Source organism: Mus pahari, chromosome 2 (assembly GCF_900095145.1).
Source record: "Mus pahari chromosome 2, PAHARI_EIJ_v1.1, whole genome shotgun sequence".
Classification (NCBI taxonomy): Eukaryota; Metazoa; Chordata; class Mammalia; order Rodentia; family Muridae; genus Mus; species Mus pahari.
In genome coordinates this window covers 102784948-102805136 of record NC_034591.1, presented here as the reverse complement: position 1 = coordinate 102805136, position 20189 = coordinate 102784948, and the positions used below count along the sequence as shown (strand labels likewise).

General features: G+C 42.9%; 1 protein-coding gene across 2 annotated transcripts; it reads right to left on the bottom strand.

Moving 5' to 3' along the window:
• Positions 1-3596: 3596 nt before the first annotated feature.
• Positions 3597-18519, bottom strand: Dusp11 (dual specificity phosphatase 11). 2 transcript variants are annotated; one of them, XM_021190959.1, is made up of 9 exons: positions 18299-18519; positions 15833-15908; positions 15193-15324; positions 10036-10159; positions 8793-8853; positions 7174-7220; positions 6674-6749; positions 6267-6446; positions 3597-4058 (listed from the first exon to the last, which is right to left on the bottom strand). In XM_021190959.1, the coding sequence occupies exons 1-9, from the start codon at positions 18394-18396 to the stop codon at positions 3884-3886; spliced, it is 969 nt and encodes a 322-aa protein (XP_021046618.1). In that variant the 5' UTR covers positions 18397-18519; the 3' UTR covers positions 3597-3883. The 2 variants fall into 2 exon arrangements, with proteins under 2 accessions (XP_021046618.1, XP_029391284.1); XM_029535424.1 differs by lacking the exon at positions 18299-18519 and having other exon boundaries at positions 15834-15904.
• Positions 18520-20189: the final 1670 nt, after the last annotated feature.

Sequence of the window (20189 nt, the reverse complement as noted above, 5' to 3'; positions counted from 1 at the left end):
CTGTAGACCAGGCTGGCCTTGAACTCAGAAATTCACCTGCCTCTGCCTCCCAAGTGCTGGGATTAAAGGCGTGTGCCACCACGCCCGGCCTTCATTGTAGCTTTATACATGTACAAACGCATACATAGACACATTTACAAGTGCATACATAGACACATGTACAAATGCAGTTTCCGTTTTATTGCTGTGAAGAGACACTGTGATCATGGCAACTCTTATAAACATTTATTTGGGGATGGCTTACAGTTTGAGAGGTTTAGTTCATTATCATCATGGCGGTATGGCAGTATGCAGCAGACATGGTACAAGAGAAGAGCTGAGAGTTCTACATCTTGATCTTCAGGCAGCAGACACATTGGGTGTAGCTTGAGCATAGGACTAGGCCTCAAAGCCTGCCTGCCACACCTTCTAACAGCGCCACTCCCTATTGCCAAGCATTCAAACACATGAGTCTATGGGGGCCATACTTAGTCAAACCACCACATATACCAAAGCAATTTTTTGTTTTTTTGTTTTTTCGAGACAGGGTTTCTCTGTGTAGCTCTGGCTGTCCTGGAACTCACTCTGTAGACAAGGCTGGCCTCGAACTCGGAAATCTGCCTGCCTCTGCCTCCTGAGTGCTGGGATTAAAGGCGTACGCCACCACGCCCGGCATACCAAAGCAATTTAAAACACCTATAATGTATACCAATTGTATCTTTAAAAATCATTTCAAAAGCACAGTGAGACAACATATCTTTTTAATTCAAAATAGCTAAAATTTGAGTTAGAGAGACAGCTCAGGGGGTGCGGGTAGAAGGTGGGGATAAGTGGATCTCTGACACCGGCTGGCCAGTCAGCTTACTCAGGCAAGCTCTATGCCAATAAAATACCCTGTTCCAAACACAAGCCCACTCCCTGCAAAACAATGTGGAGCTGGGCGTGGTGGTACATGCCTTTAATGCCAGCACTCCAGAGACAGGCAGGCGGTTCTACACAAAGAAATCCTGTCTTAACCAACCAAAACCAAAAACCCCAAATCAAAACCAACCAACCATAAACAAATGAACAACAACAAAAACCCAACCCAACCAACCAATTAAAACAAAAAAAAGTCCCAAAGTAGGCAGTACCTTCTTGTACACACACACACACACACACAATTTATTTCTATTTCTTGTTGGTAGAATACAAGATAGTACACCTGCTTGGCAAAGTTTGATAATTTATTATAAAGTTAAACATACATGGCAGCATTCCACTCCAAGAGGAGGGGGAAGGAAAGATGTTTACATAAAATGCTATATAAAAATTTTATATTTAAAATTTAAATTAAAAAAAACCCACAGACAACCTAAATATCTTTTAACTGGTTGATGATTTGCGAGGCAACCATATACAAGAGCAACTTGGCAACAGAGGGAAGAGAGACCAGTCGATCCATTTTGTAAAACAGACCTTAAAACCAGCAGCCAAATGAGAAACCCCATTCAGAAGGCCACATCCTAATTTCACCTGCACAGCATTTTGGAGACAAGATGAAAACTGTATCAGTAGCTGCCAGGGGCTGGGCTGATGGGAGAGGCTGTGACCAGAGGAAGCTGGGAGGGTGGAGTCTGGGGCTATGTATATTCCTTGGTCAGGATGCACAAAAGCCTATCCTAGAAAGGAATTTATTGTAGTTTCTTAAAAAAAAAAAAAAAAAAAAAAAAAGTTATCTCAGAACTAATGACCCTTCTTCCTTCAGAGTCAAGGGAGACCACTATATAGCATATGGAAGCTGGTTCAGAATGCATGACAGGGTGTTATGCTGGGACATGGGACTTGCATAGGCAGTCTTAACTGTCCTCATTGTTAAACTGAATATAATCTTAATCCAGATTCTAAAATTTACCCCCATGTCATGCAAACATAAGCTCAAATGAAACCTTAATTATTGAAAAAATGTTATGTCAAAATAACTGATATTGGTATTCTCAAATGCTCCAAGTTTTTGTGGTATGTCCTGTCAGTAAGAGACCAGGTCTATCAATCATGTATAAGGTCAAACCATTAAGAGCACACGCCTTTAATCCCAGCATTTGGGAGGCAGAGGCAGGCGGATTTCTGAGTTCGAGGCCAGCCTGGTCTACAGAGTGAGTTCCAGGAAAGCCAGGGCTACACAGAGAAACCCTGTCTAGAACTACCCCCCACCAAAAAGAAAAAAAAAAAAAAAAAGAGCCGCACGGCTGCCAGATCTCTAAAACACTTGAGATCCTCTAGAAAGCAGGTCTTGAGGCGAGAATGAAGTCTCTGGTATTTTCTTTGATGTACACATTCAGAGTGGTGAGGAAAGGTCTTAAGCAGGGAAGAGCAAAGCCATGTGATACAATGTGCTACCCCACTTCAGTAAGCCAACAAGACTCCAGGCTCCCTGGTATGACAGTCTCAGTCTGGACTTTCTCTGGAAGCTCATTAAATGAAACTGTACAAGTGATCTACAGCAGAACAGGAAGGGCGTCGTCTGCTTGCTAGGCGCCTCCTGTCCTCTGCAGGGGGAGTCAATTATGCGCGTGTGTCCTCCAGAGGCTGCTGTCCATGTGTTCTTTACCTTCCAGACTGGGTGCATTCTGTACCTGTCCCAGCTTTGTCCTCTTTGGGTTCCTAACTGTCTGCACTCCAGTTTCTTACACTGGACAATACACTGACCGGGTATATTCTGGGGAAGAATTCTGGGGTTGGGGGTGGTCTCACAGCAAGAAGCACTTTGAATCTGTTAATGTGATGGGTAGAGAAAAAGCCATCACTGGAGTGTAGAGTAACTTGACTAAAGTTTGAGCAAAATTAGCTGCAAGCTGGAATAGATGAACTGCTGGGACGTCATTAGGGAGAAGTTCCCTCCACATGTTCATACATGAGAGAGAGAAAACTACTGTGCGTGGCATCAGTTGGTCAGTTTTACAATCCTTAAGATTAGAGGCTTAAAAGATAGAAGCCAAACACTTGCCGTGGACTTGATGTGTTATGAGGAGCAACTTCCTGAGTGAGTTCTAGGAGAAGTAGTTAGCACCTCCATGTAGCTGAAGTGTGTCCTAGAGAAAGAGCACCATTCTAGTTGGGTGGTCAGTGGACACAGGTCCTGAACTGAGGTCCTTGGGGTCAGCAGAACCCTCAGCTTTCCCCGATAGCCAAGGATGTCTGTGCAACCTTTAAAATGGACAGAGGTTTTCTGGCCTCCTGGATACTTCTGCCCTGTTGGTGGCAGTTACCCAACTTGGCTATCCATCAGTACCTAAAGTTTTACCTTCTCTGTGTTAAATGCCTTAGCTGGCAGATCAGCAAGAAGCTGGTCAATCTCTGTGTTAAGACACCTCAGCTGGCAGATCAGCAAGAAGCTGGTCAAATCCCAACACTGACCACTAAGAAAAAAACACTGATCAGAGTCCCACAAGGACAGAGAACAGGTGCAAAGAAAAAACTGTCCCCTGGCTAGAGTTTTAGTAGAAAATTTGAACAGTCATGGAAAACAGACACCCGTAAAGACTGTCAGTAAAGAACATGGTAAAACGCTATGAATCTCCGTACCTACACAACACATTACAAGCATGAGCAAAGAAAATATGCAGGGAAAACAGAAGGCAATTTAGAATTTGTTATCTATTCAGAACTCTGAGAAAAGTTGAGGCCTGGAATGGAGGTGTTCTGGACTGCCGGAGTCACTGCGTCCGCCAGCACAGAGGTAAAAAGCAAGGGGATTCACCTACACTCTAACATATATGAGGGAATAGTACAACAGTTTAAAAAGTTAAAAATGTTCAAAAAGTTTTTTAAATTCTTTTGACCTGATTTTATTAAAAGTCATTCGGCTGTCTTCTGTCCAGCTCTGATCTCAGGTGGCCCGACAATAGTCCAGCCAGAGTGTGCCTCACAGGTTCCATTCCCAGTAGTATGGGTAGAAAGGTCTCTGGTAACTATCAGCAATCCACTTCTTATTTGGCCTCGCACTCCAGAAGAATCTTCTTTGTGAATAGTCCTCTCCAGCTGGACCAGGAGGAGGGACAAGGCCTCTCTGGTAAACACTCTGATTTTGTGACCATTTTCTTAAACAAGAAGCAATAAATCATTATCAAGATTAACATATAATAACAAGCTTCATAAAATATTACAGAGATACTCTAATTTCACTCTTTCCTACCTGGATGACCCAAGCAGATAATCACTTATCTTTCTCTTCAGTTTTTATGAAATGAAGCTGGGACTGGGGAGACGGCTCAGTGAGTACAGCTCATGCCAGAGACATGTGAGGACTTGGGGGCTGCATTCCCAGAACCCACAGAAAGCTGAGAAACAGTAGCATGTGTCTGTAATCCCTATGGTAATACGGGAAGCAGACAGGATGATCCCTGAAGCTCGAGGGCAGCTGGGCTGGCATGCACAGTGGAATCACAAGAGGCTCTACCTCAGATAAGGTCCAAGTGTGAAGAGTGACACTCGGGATGTCCTCATGCAGGCCTGCCCCCTCTCACCTTCCTCTCTCTTACACACACACACACACACACACACACACACACACACACACACACACACAATCTCACTTAGTCAAATGTGGTTAGTTAGTTGCCTCTTTGATCTCTATCCTTTCCCATCATTCCAAATTGTTGTTACTGTTGGCTGAAAGCAGCCATGTGGGTCTGGGAATTGAACCTGAGTTTTCTGCAAGAGCAGCCAGTGCTCTTAACTGCTGAGCCAACTCTCTAGCTCCTGCTACTATTTTTACTGTTATAAGTACGTTTCAATTTTAGTGGCTTTATAAAAATGTCACAGTATGGTTATGGTCACTTAGCTGTATTCCCATTCTTATTATCACAGGCTACTACCAGTTTTTCTACCATCAATATTTTGGGGATTAGCATCTCATAATATATACTACTATACACAGAGCACCTAGCTCTGTCTTAAGACAGTAAAATGGAACTGATGAGGTATGCACACCGCATGGCCATTAAACCTGACTTAAAAGGACTACCCCCACTCTCAGTGTTACCAGCAGCATCTTTTGAAGGTGTTACAATGTACCAACTTGCTTTAACAGATGTAGGAAGGTAACAACCTTTGTTATGGGCTATGCATTTGAAAATCTCCACCTCAGAGAATGGCAATTAGAGATGTGGTAGTGTGAATGGCAGAGTAAGGGGACAAATTCAACCACAGCCTGAGGTTACAACCCTCAAATGCTCATAGAAACTTAAGCTAAATTAACAGCCAAAACATTTTGCAAGCTAGTTGCTAATTTTTATGTAGCACCTTGACTAGAGAGGTACAGCTACAGAGCTCAAGGCTTTGTTTCTACATCTGTCAACAAGAGCATTCCAAAACAAACGATTGCAGAGTGAAGAAAGAAGGCCTGCTTGCACGCGGGTAAGTCCCAGTACAAAGCAGAGCACAGGGAGTCTGCGCTCTCTCCTGCCCTCCCACCCCACCCAAGGCTTCTCTGGCCTTCCCCGACTCCTGGAGAGAATCACCAGGCTCGCCACGCTACTGGCAACCCCCAGTCTCTTACTTACAGAGGGCTTGTTGGTGGACTTCTCAGCCTACAGAGTTAACGAGTCAATCACCCTAATAAAGACCCATCTCATCTACCTGCCCACCCTCTCTCCCTTCTTCCCTATCGTCCCTTTCTCTGGAGAATTCTAACAGACAATTTTGACTGAACACAGAATTTTCCCATTTCCCAACTGAAATTCTTTTATAATTTAATCTGCTCAAATCATGTGTAAATGGCTCTCTCAGGACTTTTACTCTCTGCCCCTTGGCCCTCTCTCTCTGAGACAGAGTCTCATGTATCTATGCTGATATAGAGCTCACTCCATAGCCAAGGATGGACTCCCGATCCTCCTGTCTACCTCCTAGTGCTGGGACCACAGGCACACTACCCTGCCTGGCTTTGTATTTGCTCTTTAAATGGCAGCCTTTCCTTATTCCAAAAACTATAGAGTCTTAAAGCCTACCTCAGAGGTAGAATCTTGGGTTTCATCCCAAGAACGTAGATTTTATTTTCTAGTAGGCCCACCTAACTCCTCTTAGATATAGCTAACTAAAATAAATAAAAGAATAAAGTAACATTTCCTATTCTTAGCTGTGTCTGAAGAGCTACACATTCCCAATCCAGTGTTTGATTTGCTAAGCACCATGACTGAGCCTGATCAGGAAGGAAATACCAACTGCTGGTCATTACCACTACAGACTTTCCCCTTGGCTTAACATAAGAGTTTCCACCTCAGTTCTAGGAAAGGGAACAGCAGGGGTACCTGAATGAGTACGGTGAGCTCTGGGTCTGAGGATGGAAATGCTGGGAAGATGCCAGATGACCACCATGCCGGTTCTTCCTCGATCTTTTTTTCACAGGTTTGTTGGTGGTGTGGACTTGCTCTGTAGGATCTGCCAAGTCTTCAAGGCCACCTGACCTGGGTGCACTAACATTCCGGTTCCTGAAAGAGAAGTGTGCCACAGTGTCACCAGACTCCAGTTCCAGTGCCAGTTTAGTGACTTTGTATTCTGATTTGTGAACATTTGATCTCATTTCCCCACTCCTGGCTGTTTAGGTTTTACTTAGCAAGTGAGCACACTGCCAGGGAAATGTGCTGCTTGAATCATACCCAGGAGGCTTCCCTAGCCACAAATCTCACCTAAGAAAATGCGAAAATGCAAGACTTACTTTCTGACACGACGTTTCTGCAGGTTTTCAATGTAGTTCTGCCTTTCTATGCAGTGCCCCCGGCAGCTGTTGAACACTGAGGAGCAGATGAAGATGACCCGTTAGAAACAGGGGCACGAGAAGGACTCTAGCCCAGACAACACAGATGAGAGCTCGTACTCACTGACTAGTCACTGGCTGGCACAGCTCACTACTGCAGACACGTTCCTCATAAGCTTTGTGGCAAGAGGCTGCCTTAGACTCCTACCATTGCTCGTTCCTCCCTCTGGTGCTGGAGACCACACTCAGGTTCCACACATGCCGAGCAGATAGTCTGCCGCTGAGCCATATCCCCAGCCCCACAGGCAACTCCTTCCTCCTCACTCTTCCCTTTCTTTCTGTCATCTTATATTGCATCTTATATTGCATATATTATTTTTTCCAAAAATTGAAAAGTGGCTCAACCATTTCCGCTTTTCGCTTTTATAGGAAGGGAAAAATCATGGCCCCCTCATACTTACATTCAATTGCATCATCTGGCCTCATGCCTTCTACATCAATCAAATATCTAACAAAACAACATAATTCGGGTCACTTAAATATACAAAAAGAAAAAAAAAAAATCAAAACAGGTCCAATTTCACTTATAAGTGGAGACATACAAATCCTAAGAAAATACTACATATCTAATCCAACAGGTACAGAATGACATGCCATGACCATAAACCAGTCCCAAGATTGACTAATTTAGAAATGTATTAGTAAAGGTACTTATATTAATATCACAATATAATTAATAAAGGAAATACACGACCAAACAGGCAAAAGTTTCAAAGGTAGATTCAGCAGTTCTTTCTATCAGATGGCTTTGTGAACTAAAACACAGGAGGCTTCCTTAATATTACCGTGTACTCATCAGTAACCAACACACAAAACAACTGGGACAAACAGTAATGTAGCCAAACGAAATGGGCCAGAAACAGGTGCTACCATCACTGTCACCCATTTTTCCTGATTTTCACCTTCAATCTACCACCAGCATCCTGACAGTGATGACAGCATGCTTCTACCAACATGACCCTGACATTCCGGTCCAAGTGACCATCAACACTTCACTGCATACACAAACCTACAACTCCTGCCTCTGCCTCTGTTGAATATTCTTTACTTAGCAGAAACAGATGGGGTTCAACACCCCGCCGCCACACACAAGGTACAACAACAAAAACCCAAGCAGCTGAAACAGCACTTTGCATGGCCTAGCGCTGACTCCTTCTTGCACCTGCAGCTCCACTTCAATGCCATACTTACTGCATCGCCCACCCTGGCACAGTGTATGGGATCCTACTCTGGGCTCTTGGCTGAACCTTAAGGCCATAGTCTCTTCTGTGCCCTTACTCAGCCAGTACTAGGCAACCTTCACAAAGTCACTGAAGCCCGCCTCAGAAATGTACTGTCTTCTTGATGAGATAGGTCAAAGCCTCCCTCACATGTGCGCTCAAGGTACCACGTTCTTCACTCCTCAGCACCTGACACTGATAGTTCAATACTCTTCCTCTTCTTGTTTTGATTATTCTAGTCTTCCTTATTTCTTCAGAGCAGGTTAAATAAATATCTCTGCCAGCACCCACACTGTTCACACAAACTATCTCAGTAAGGATTTTTTGTGTGAATGAACACAAAGTCACACAGCACAGCAATTCCTTAAGAAGCACCAGAATGCACCTGAATTTACTGCATCGGTGGATCCAAAGACACTCAGGTCATTTTAATGCTTTAATCAACCCCCCAACTTCTGACTTGTATGTTCATTAGTATGCAAAAAAAAAACCCCAACCAACCAAGCAACCAAACTAAAAACAGGCTAGCCTTTAAAAAATAAGGTCTCCAAATACTTCCACAGGACGATTTCTATGGCATATTAAATTGCAAAACTGAATGTCTATTGTACTTTAAGCCACACAGCTATACTTACACCTGCATCTGTGAAGTCTACAATGGTGTTGCTGATGGTAGTCTCTGGGTAGAGGCAACACTGTTCTCTACTTAACCCATTTCTATGAAGTTTAGAGTATTGTAAAAACACACACACACACACACACACACACACCACTATTTGACTTTTGGGTTGGCAACTCACCTGCAAATGAGGTAGCCAGTCCTATTCAAGCCATGGGTGCAGTGGACACCAATAAGTTTGTCTATAGAATAGAAAATGCAGAGGTAAGAAACAAGATACACCAAAAATAAGTTATACAATATTCTGAGGAGTAAGACTAAGATGTTACTGAAATATTGCTTCTATATTGAAAAGTGAAGTGGTTTTAAAAACATGTTACCAACAATAGCCTAAAGTCGGGCGTGGTAGCGCACGCCTTTAATCCCAGCACTCGGGAGGCAGAGGCAGGTTGATTTCTGAGTTTGAGGCCAGCCTGGTCTACAAAGTGAGTTCCAGGACAGCCAGGGCTATACAGAGAAACCCTGTCTCGAAAAACCAAAAAAGAATAGCCTACCAAAAGCTTATCATTGTGGGAATTTTGCAAGTACTGGTTAGATAAAACGATGAATACTGTAGAGGTACCACCAGGTCGATTAGAAAAAGAGATCTGTCTTAATATGAAGAGGAAACCGGAGGCTCTGTGTGTATGCATGTGTGTGTGTGCACACGCAATGCTGAAGTGTGAAACTGGGACTTATGAAAGCCATGCAAATGCTCTGCATTTAAGCTACAGACCTCAGTCCAGCCTCCACTCGGGACAGTAAATAACAACCACAACTATACTCAAAATGGAAAGACAGCAGAGACGCCGTCAGTATGTACATAGACAAAGACAAAAGTCTCCTGGCCCACTTGTGCTGCTTCCTAGTCTTTGCCTTCTATTGTCTCTTTATGGAACTTTTGGACCCCGCGTTTTTAATCTTCTACTCTCACTCCTAAGCCACAGGGAAAGGGAAATATTTCCATCATATTACACAGTTCTCACTCAAGTTTTGCTTTTGTGTGGCCAACAAGAGGAAAAACACTTTATTATTACTAGCTGACATTTTCAAAAACAACAGACCTAATATTAGGATATTAACAATATCAAACTGCCCTGGAGAGATGGTTCGGTGCTTGGGAGCAGATCTGCTCTTGACAAGGACCCAAATGCAGTTTCCAGCACCCATGATGGATGGCTCACAACTGCCCGTAACTCCAGCACGACAGAATCTGATGCCCCTGGACTCTCAGAGTGCCTGTATTCATATGCACATTGCTACAAGCACACACATAGAATTAAAAATAAGAGATTCTTTAAAAAGCCTCTAAACCTATTCAAAATGTACAATGGAGTTCAGACAAGGAAAACAAAACAAATAAACAGAAAACCATAAGGACTTACCATTGTTTTTATTTTTCTTTAAAAACTCTTTAACTGCACATTTGAACTGAAAGATAGTGTCATTATCGGGTATCTGATGACCAACTGTAAAAATTTTTATGTAAGAAATAGTTTCTGGTAAATCCTAGAAAGCAAAACAGAGATAAATACACATTATTTCATTTGTAAGTAGATAATGAAAGGTGTGAGGAGCCTGAATATAAACTGATAATGATGAACTCACTACGATAGCACTTCTGACTAAAGAGCTACTTCTTACAAAGCTGTTTCAACCAGGAAATAGAACTTGCTTCACATTAAGACTATAGGACAGTCACAGAACACACCAAATTCAATGTGAATCAGGGTGTATATGTGGTGTGATTAAATATTAAGTGATCAGTTCTACCTAATAATTATTTCACTCTTCTGTGCCTGCACAAAGTAGTAATGAGCTGGGCAAAAGGAGCCCTGACTAACAGAAAGAACTGGGTAGGAGGGGCTGGGGAGATGGCTCAGAGCTTAGCGGTGCTTGCTGTTCTTCCAGCGGACGTAGTTCAGTTCTCAACACCCATGTCTGATGGCTCACAACAGCCTGTAACTCCTGCTCCAGAGGATCCGGCGCCCTCTTCAGACCCAGCCGGCACCTACATACATGTGGCAGACACTAACACAGAAAGACACAGATACACACACACACACAGATACAAACACACACACACACTAAATCTCAGGGAAAAAAAGAGAGGTTAGATGAAAATCTGTAACTCTGGGTGTAATTGGAAAGCACTATCATGAGTTTTACAGAGTTCCTGGTTCTTTCTACAAAAAAGCTTCAGAACAATGTCGGTCTAGTAGCAATAAACATACTCAACACTCATATATCTGAAAAACTGTCAACACTGAAAGCAAACCAAGAGCTGGGTGTGGTGGCGCACGCCTTTAATCCCAGCACTCGGGAGGCAGAGGCAGGCGGATCTCTGAGTTCGAGGCCAGCCTGGTCTACAAAGTGAGTTCAAGACAGCCAGGGCTACACAAAGAAACCCTGTCTCGGAAAAAAAAAAAAAAAAAAGCAAGCAAGCAACCAAGCTTTGAGTCAGCTTGGGACGGGAAATAGCTAAGATGAGCCTGGAACTTCGTTCATGCAGACAAAGTGACCACATGTGATCAGGACATCTTAAAAGGCTAGCACTGAAAAATGGTTTAATCTAGCCGAGGAGCTATCAGCAGCATTTAATAGCTACTTGGGGAGGGAGGTCAGTTTTCCTCAGGAGTGTGGCCCTGGGTAGTTGGCCATGCTCCAGTAGATGGCTTTAATGCACGTGCATTTGAGCAGCACTAATTTTAGATTTGGTGGATTATTTTTAAAAGGCAGAGTGGGGGTGGGGTGGAGAAATGGCTCAGAGGGTTAGAGTTTAAGATCTGGGTTGAGTTCCCAGGACCCACACCAGGCAGCTCACGGCTACCTGTAACTCCAGGTCTACATTTTATTTTATTTTATTTTATTTATTTTATGTAAGTACACTGTAGCTGTCTTCAGACACTCCAGAAGAGGGTGTCAGATCTTGTTATGGATGGTTATGAGCCACCATGTGGTTGCTGGGATTTGAACTCTGGACCTTCTGAAGAGCAGTTGGGTGCTCTTACCCACTGAGCCATCTCACCAGCCCGTAACTCCAGGTCTAAAGGGTCTGGCTCTTCCTTCTATCCTCCATCAAGCATGTGGTGAACTTAATATAAAAAACACATAAAAAAAGAAGACATGACATTGGAGTGTAAATCAGGAGGAATTAGCTTTGGTACTGGAGTGATTGTGATCAGAAAAGTGTATTACACGTGTATGAAGTTCATAATAATATTGTCTGAAAAAGGTTTTAGGAGCCAAACTGAGAAGCCCAAGTATCCAAAGAGAGGCCTTCCACTTTTGCTCCTATTCAAAAAGGCAACTACAGGGGCATTTGTAATAACAGGAAAAATTTAACTATTTAAATAAAATCTGACTTGTCACTATTGGCAGGTATCAGGGAGCCAAAATATTCTTTTGAAAGCTGTTACACAGAGGAAGGAATCCCATGGACATCACCGAGTAAATAAACAAACAGAAACTCCATTAAATAAAACATGAATGATAAAATTCACCTTGTAAAGCCTGGTAAGGTGGCACACACCTGTAATCCTAGACCCTGGGGGGCTGAGGCAGGATAATCTTGAGTTTGAAGTCAGCCTGGGCTACACAGCAAGAGCCTGTCTCAAAAAGAAAAAAGAAAAAGAAGATCAACTTTTTGAAGCCTCAAAGGAATTAATAGATCAGTTATTGATTAACTAGTAATACCATAAGAGACAACCACTCACTCTATGCCCTCCTAACAGAAGGACAGATGACCACTTGTGAAAGCATCCCACGGCGGGCATGGTTGTACACCCTTGTAGTCCTTGTGTCTCAGTAGGCTGAGCACAGGAATTTAAGATCAGTCAGGGCTACATAACAAGAACCCATCTTGAAATATACAGAAATGCTCAAAATTGCCATGTTAAAAGGAAAATTAGGCTCACAGTTAAGACCCTTTACTGTTCTCGAAGAGAATGAGGGTTTAGTTCCCAAGACCCAGAGAGCCAATCCCACTGTCTGCAACTCCAGTTCCAGTGTATCTGACACCCTTTTCTAAGCTCTGTAGGCTCCAGCATGAATGTGTTGTACATAAACTCATGCCAGCACATACACACACATTAAAACAAATAAAGACTTTTTAGAAAAGGAAATCAAGCTGGGTGTGGTAGTCCACGCCTGTAATCCCAGCACTTGGGAGGTAGAGGCAGGAGGATCAGGAGTTTAAGGCCAGCCTCAGTGACTGAGGTCAGGTGGGTTATATGAGATATTAGCTCAAATTAGAGAGAGAGGGAGGAAGGAGGAGGAGGAGGAGGAGGAGGAGGAGGAGGGGAGGAAGAGAGAGGGAGGGGAGTGCTATATAGTTGTAATTCCAGCGTTAGTGAGACTGAGGAGGAAGATCCTAAGTGTTAGGTCAACCAGTGCTACATACTAGGACTCTGTTTCAAAAGCTAAACCCTAAACAAAACAATAAGGAAGAGGGAAGGAGGGTAGGAAAGGGAAAGGAAACCAGGGGTTAGTGGATCAGAAGGAGGGAGGAGGGAGAAAAGGAGAAAGGAAAGCAGAATCCTCTGGCAGAGAACTAACAGGTGGCACAGAGCTAACATGTAGATGGTACAGCCTGGCTGGATTCCTCAAAGCAAGAACTCAAGGGAGGGACAAAAAAAAAAAAAAAGAGACACGGACAACAATGTGTAGACTTAATCAGAACAGACAACCAACTGCAAACTAACAATTCTTATGATAGGAGCTATCAAATTGCATATCTGACATAAAAGAACTGATGTTAAGGAAAAAGTATTGTATTTTAAATACACATACCAAAGATGTAGAGATGAATTCTATAATATTTGAGAGTTCTTTAAAATAAGACAAAGCATGCTGGGTGTGGTGGTGCACCCAATGGAGGCAGGAGTAGGCTACCTCTCTTACTTTGTGGGCTGGAAACCAGCCTGGTACACATAATACATTTCAGGCCAGCTAGAGCCACACCATGAGACTCTTTCTCATGAAAACAAAACAGAACAAAGAATAACCGTCCCCCCAACCTCCGTACCCCAACATACACAGAGGTAGGGGAATTCAGAAGGCAGCATGAGGTAAAATAGATAGGACCATATCTATTATAGAGCATATGTACATAACTTAATATTGAGCCAGAAAAGAAAAAGATTCTGATATAAGCTTTAATAAACGTCAGAGACATAATTACTAAAACCAGTCACAGAAAGGCAAGTATTACATGATACTGGAGTGGGAGAGATGGCTTAATGGTTAAGAGCATTGGCTGCTCTTGCAGAAGACTCAGGTTCAATTCCCAGCACACAACAGTTCACAACCATCTGTAATTCCAGCTACACAGGATATAATGCCTACTTCTGTCCTCACAAACAACTGGCATGCCTGTGGTGCACATATATACAAGCAGGCAAACACTCATACAAATAAATAAGAAACCTTAAAAAAATTACTCCACAGATAACTGTAACTCTCCTACCTCATCAAAGATACTTTTTTTCTTGCTGTAGCATACAGATTATAAAAAGCCACATCTAGCCAAAATGCAGAAAACAATTGACTGTGAGCTGCTCAGCCCTAACTGATACATCTAAATACAACTCTCCCATCTAAGGCTCTGAGAACAGCTCCGGAGAGGGAGGCAGAAATATTGTAAGAGCTCGAGGACCAGGAGGTCAGCTGCAAGATTATATTTCATATGAATGACAAGGAAGGCTACACCAAAGAAATGTCAATACTATGGGTGCTTAGACAAGATCTGAACAGTAGCCATCAGTTGCCATGCCAACATGGATGGAAGAAACTGCAGAGGGCCCTACCCCTGGATGAAGAACTACAGGCAATTAAAAACATTGGAGAAGGGGAGAGTTAGTCTTCAGCTATAAGTACTGTCAAGCCGTCAGCCTGACAAAACCCACTCACACAGCAGGACTACATGGACTCAGCAGGTTGCATTTGTCTACCTGCATGTACATGCAGCAATAATAAAGAGTAAGAGGCTACGGATGTGAAGGTGGAGTAAGGAGAGGTTAAAGGAAATGACAGAGTTATATTTTAATTAATTTAAAATCTAAATGCATGTTACATTGTGCTACTTCTATAAGATACCTGGAACTGGGAAATTCGTTGTAATAAAGCAGGTAAGAGGTTTACTAGGGGAATATAGGAGAAGGGAGAATTAATATTCAATGGTTATAGAACTTTTGCTGACTGAAGAGACTGATAATAATAATTACTACATATTATAGTTTAATTCATGTTTCCAATCTAGTGTGTGTGTGTGTTTTGCATTGTTGAAGACTTATGTAGTCCAAGGTGGCCTTGAGTTTGTGATCCTCCTGTCTTAGACTCCTAAGGTCTGGGATTATAGCCATTAACTACCATCCATGCCTGGCCTCCAATCTCATTTCTACACGAAATTAGGGAAATATTTGCTTTTCTTTAAAAGTTAGTTATTACAACCATGAATGAAGTTTAGTTTTTGCACTGCACAGGATGAAAACTATTAAATTACTATGAATTTTGTTTTTTTTTTCAGTCAGAGGTCCACTTACCTCTACTTTATAATAGCGCTGAGTATATGTTAAATCGATGATCAATCCAAGTTCTTCATTTTGTTCTTGAATTTTATTAAACAGATCCAAAGGGGAAAAGCATTCTTCTGGCATAAGCTTTGCTTCAAATTTCTGTCAGAGTGAAGTAAGAGAGAGCAAACCTACTTGAAGCCCTGTAGCACACGATGCACTTATCCCAGCCCCATGAGATGAGGACAGTGAGACCAAAGGGCTGTTCCTGCTCCTCTGGAAGCTTGCGACATCTCTCTTCCATTAGTGGGAAGAAGAAACGCTTACTTCAATATAGACATATTCCTGTGTTTGTGTCTCCCTGCCTGAAAAACTTCAGAATGTCCTAGTCAACATTAAATAGGTAAGAAAAATAAAAAAACAAAAACAGAAACTTGTTCCTATTTGCCTAAGTCTTAAAATCTCAATGCATTTCACAAATGAACACCTCCCCCCATTCTATTGAATTTCCAGCACAGCAATTACCATATCAAGACAGTGAATACTGAATGATCTAGCTTAGTCAAGCTGACACAAAATATAACACATTATAATTATTCTTGATTTAGAGCCAGCATTCTCCATGAGGAATTTATATTTCTGAAAAGATCCTAAATTAATTTTCACTTACTTTTTGCAAAGGAACTTTGAAAGCAATGAAACGAGTCCCAGGCATCCGTTGCCCAACTGGGAGATAGTCTTTCCACCTGTGAAACAGGGCATTTGTTAGTCAAACTGAATGTCAGCCTTGTCTCCAAGATAATGGGCACCTAACACACTCAGAGTGTCTTTCAACCTATTCATTCTGCACAGTAGCACCCTCCTATCCTTCCTTCTGCTTCCCCATTTTGAAAACAGATACATGACAACAAAACAGCACACAGGTCTCCACAAACAATATCTCAAACCCAGAACTGCCAGAACAGAACAGAATTGCCTAACAAACCCAGCCTTGTATCAAATACTAAGGCGATATTAGACATGAAAATAGAAGGGGGGTTGTGTCGGAGTGGGAAGGGGGCTAAGGGATGGAGGGGGCAACAAGAGGCAGAAAAGGGAAAGACAAAGAGTGTATATCTCCCCTCCTGTGTGGAATCTAGTTTTAAATATATAATGCATATACATATAATATATATTTGAGACATGAAAACTGTGGTGAATTATTTAGGGGGAGGAAAGAAACTGGCAAAATGTGGGCAGGTGAAAGGGGAAGGTGTATGTGTGTGGGTGAACATGAGCAAAGTAGAATGCTATACATGTAGAAAATATCATCATGAAACTCATACTTTGTATGGTAACTAAAAACTATTAAAAAACAGCAAGGAGTAATGAATGCCTACACACTGGCTGACAGATCTCAAATTCAACATTTTCACTGCATATTGTTTTTAGTTTCCACACCAGTGACATCAACTCAATGTGTAGAAATCTCCCAGTTCTTACAACCTGAACTTCAGTTCAATCAGAAGTCAGTGTGGAGAGTCACAGCTGAGTTGGTCTATGTCCATGAATTACAAATAAGTATGGTTCATTCATATCCCTGGAGTACAGAGAGTAAGGACAGAGTGGTTATAGATTGGAGACACAGTGGGCCCCAGAGCAATGGAACCTAGTGTGATAGGCCATGACAAGAAGTTGGCTTCTTATTCTTTTTTTGTTTTTTATTTTTCGAGACAGGGTTTCTCTGTGTAGCCCTGGGTGTCCTGGAACTCACTCTGTAGACCAGGCTGGCCTTGAACTCAGAAATCCACCTGCCTCTGCCTCCCGAGTGCTGGGGTTAAAGGCGTGCACCACCATGCCCAGCTTTTTATTCTTAAAAGTCAAGCTTTATCTTACATCTATGAGCTGTCTCACAATTACTACTTGATATTTATCTTGCTTTATCTCCACAAATAAGCAATACCTAAAACTATTTTTAATTTTTAGTTAATAACTTTATATCCAATAAAGATAATTTAATGATGAAATAAGCTACATTAAAAATATCAATAAACAATCATTTATTTTCTTTTTTTTTTTAAACTTTTTTTTTTATTAATTATATGTAAGTACTCTGTAGCTGTCTTCAGACACTCCAGAAGAGGGTGTCAGATCTCTTTACAGATGGTTGTGAGCCACCATATTGTTACTGGGATTTGAACTCAGGACCTTCAGAAGAGCAGTCGGTGCTCTTACCCGCTGAGCCATCTCACCAGCCCCACAATAATTTATTTATAATTTACTTATACTTTACTTAGTAATTAATAGTTAAATAATTAACTATATAAGGTATGTTAAAAATGGATTGGCCAGTAGACAGCTGTCTTCTGCAAGCTGTGAGGCAAGTTCTACACTGGGATGATGTCGGAGGTTAGCCGACAAGTTCTAAAGATATCCACTCTGGGAAGGGAAAGAGGACATCACGTCCATTCAGAATTTTAGATATTGCTCATTTGTAGACATAAAAAAGAAGTGCTTACTGAAGTCCGGGAAGTCGGGGCAGAGCATTCTGTCCATCCTGAGTTTTAGGTATTGTTTATTTGTGGAGATTAAAAACAACAACAAAAAAAAAAGGGACTTGATTTCTAGGAGGGGAGAGGCGGGTCTGGCCACGTTTTTCTGTGGAGATAAGTCGACAGACTTTTGAAATCGGAGAAGGGAAGCAAGCAGCCGCAAGTAAAGGGTTCATTTCATAGCACCTGTGAGCGAAATCGTAAAACTAGCCCCTGGCCCAGGCAGGGTTAACTCCCTCAAACGACACCTCCGCTTTCCGAGTCCTGAAAGCAAGAGAACCCCTGAGCTGGTACCGAGCGAAGGGTGTCGACAGCTCGGGCCGGATCCTGGCACCGCGCCTACACAAGCAGAAGCCTGTGGCTTCGGAGAGCAAGGGACGCCTCAATACCGGCAGCCGCGCCCCGCTGCGCACTTCCGCCCTGGCCCGAGCTCCACGGAGTCCGGCCGGGACAGACCCGAGACCCCAGAATGCGGGGTGGAGGGGTGTGGTGGGGTTCGGCGCGGAGGACCCAGGGAGGCGGCAGGGCGCGAGGCCAGGGAGCACTCCGGGACTCGAGGCCACCGAGGCGGCCGGAACGCCAAGCCCGGAACCAAAGCGCCTTACCTTTCGGGGATGTGGTTTTTGCCCTTCTTCTTGGGTGGGGCACAGGCAGCAAAGTCCCGGCCCCGACCGCGACCGTGTCGGCCATAATGCTGGTTCATGTGGGCGCAGAGATGCCGCCCACCCAACGCCAGGCGTGCCAGAGCGGCCAAAGTGGCGACTTCAGGGCGGCCAGAAGACGCCGCCGGATCCAGAGGCGCCGGCAAAGGAACGCGACGCGTCGATGTCTCGCTAGTGCGCATGCGCCTTGCCCCGCCGTGCTGACGACACACGTCGCACGGAGAGTAGGGTTTGTCAATCTGCCATTGGTTCCAACTGTGCTGTACTTAGCTGGAGGCCGGTTTTGCAGCTATGCGAATAATTGCTTGCACCGGCAGAACAGCTCTGAACGAGGAACAATCCAGCCCCACCCCTCCGATCCCTGCATTCTTCGCGAATGTTGTCAGTTTGTTTACATTTTGTATATACATGATATTTGCTTTCACACACGTGTATCTTTTGTTCCGCCCAAAAGAAATATACCAAGAGTTTTATACAACATAGTTCTCCTTATTTGATATATTTAACATATTTCTCCATCCATATATGTGTGTATAGTGTCACAGGCAGGGAAATAGACATATTCTTCCTAATTTTGAATGACACAGGACATTTATTATAACCAACATAATTAAAAATACAAACTTTTTTTTTTTTTTTTTTTTTTGAGACAGGGTTTCTCTGTGTAGCCCTAGGTGTCCTGGAATTCACTCTGTAGACCAGGCTGGCCTCAGACTCAGAAATCCACCTGCCTCTGCTTCCCAAGTGCTGGGATAAAAGGCACGCGCCACCATGGCCCGGCCCAACTTTTTTTTTAACCATTCCAATATTGAAATACCTCCACCTATTTGGAGTTTTTTGTTTTAAGATAGGATCTTATTATGTATTGCTCTGTGATCTGGAACTTGCTTCGCAGAGTAATCTACCCTTGAAATCACAGAGATTGGCCTGCTCCTACTTTTTCAGCTCTAGAATTAAGGGTATGGGCCACCTTAACCTGATTGGAGTTTTTGTTTGTTTTGTTTGTGTTTCTGATCTTCTATTACAGAAAACACTGTGGTGTGAACATTCCTATAGGTGTATACTGTATCTGAATTCCTAGACAAGGAATTACTGGAATGAAACACACTTTTAAACAAGCAATACACTCTATTTGTCAAAAATGCTGTCAGCTCACCTTTCCATCCATAGCCAGTTTTACTGATATCTCTTGCCAGGTGTCACAATAGCTGTGGACATCATGGCTTTATATTTTAGCAAGCATCAAAAATAACCCTGAGATAAAAGAGGAGCTCAAGTCTGAAGTTCCCACACAATGTCAGGACCTGTGCTTCCTGGGGAATATCTGAATTGTCCAAGTGGAAGACCAAAGTAAAGGGAGGGCATCTGCAGAGTAGTGGGCTAAGTCCCGATTAGACTATAGAGAGTTATGAGAGCAAATTTTAAAATAAGTTTAAACTTTTAGTTTGAAATTTCTAAATGTAGCTTATATTCATTTTTCATAATATTTACAATAATTGTAAGCTGAGTATTCTGACAATAGTGCTTGCTAAGTCAAAGTGTAATTGCAAGATGCAAACTTTTTACATCTGGATTCTAATGCCTTCAAGGTGTATCCACATTCTCCTTTGGAGTTGTCTGATGGGTTTTTATACTGTAATATCCAAAATAAATTCAAGACCACTCAGTACCTTCCTCCTTCAAAAAGGACTTTCCAAACTGTACTAACAGGCAAAGTACAGAACCAGATAAGAAAGCTCGTTGAAAGCCGGGCGTGGTGGCGCATGCCTTTAATCCCAGCACTCGGGAGGCAGAGGCAGGCGGATTTCTGAGTTCGAGGCCAGCCTGGTCTATA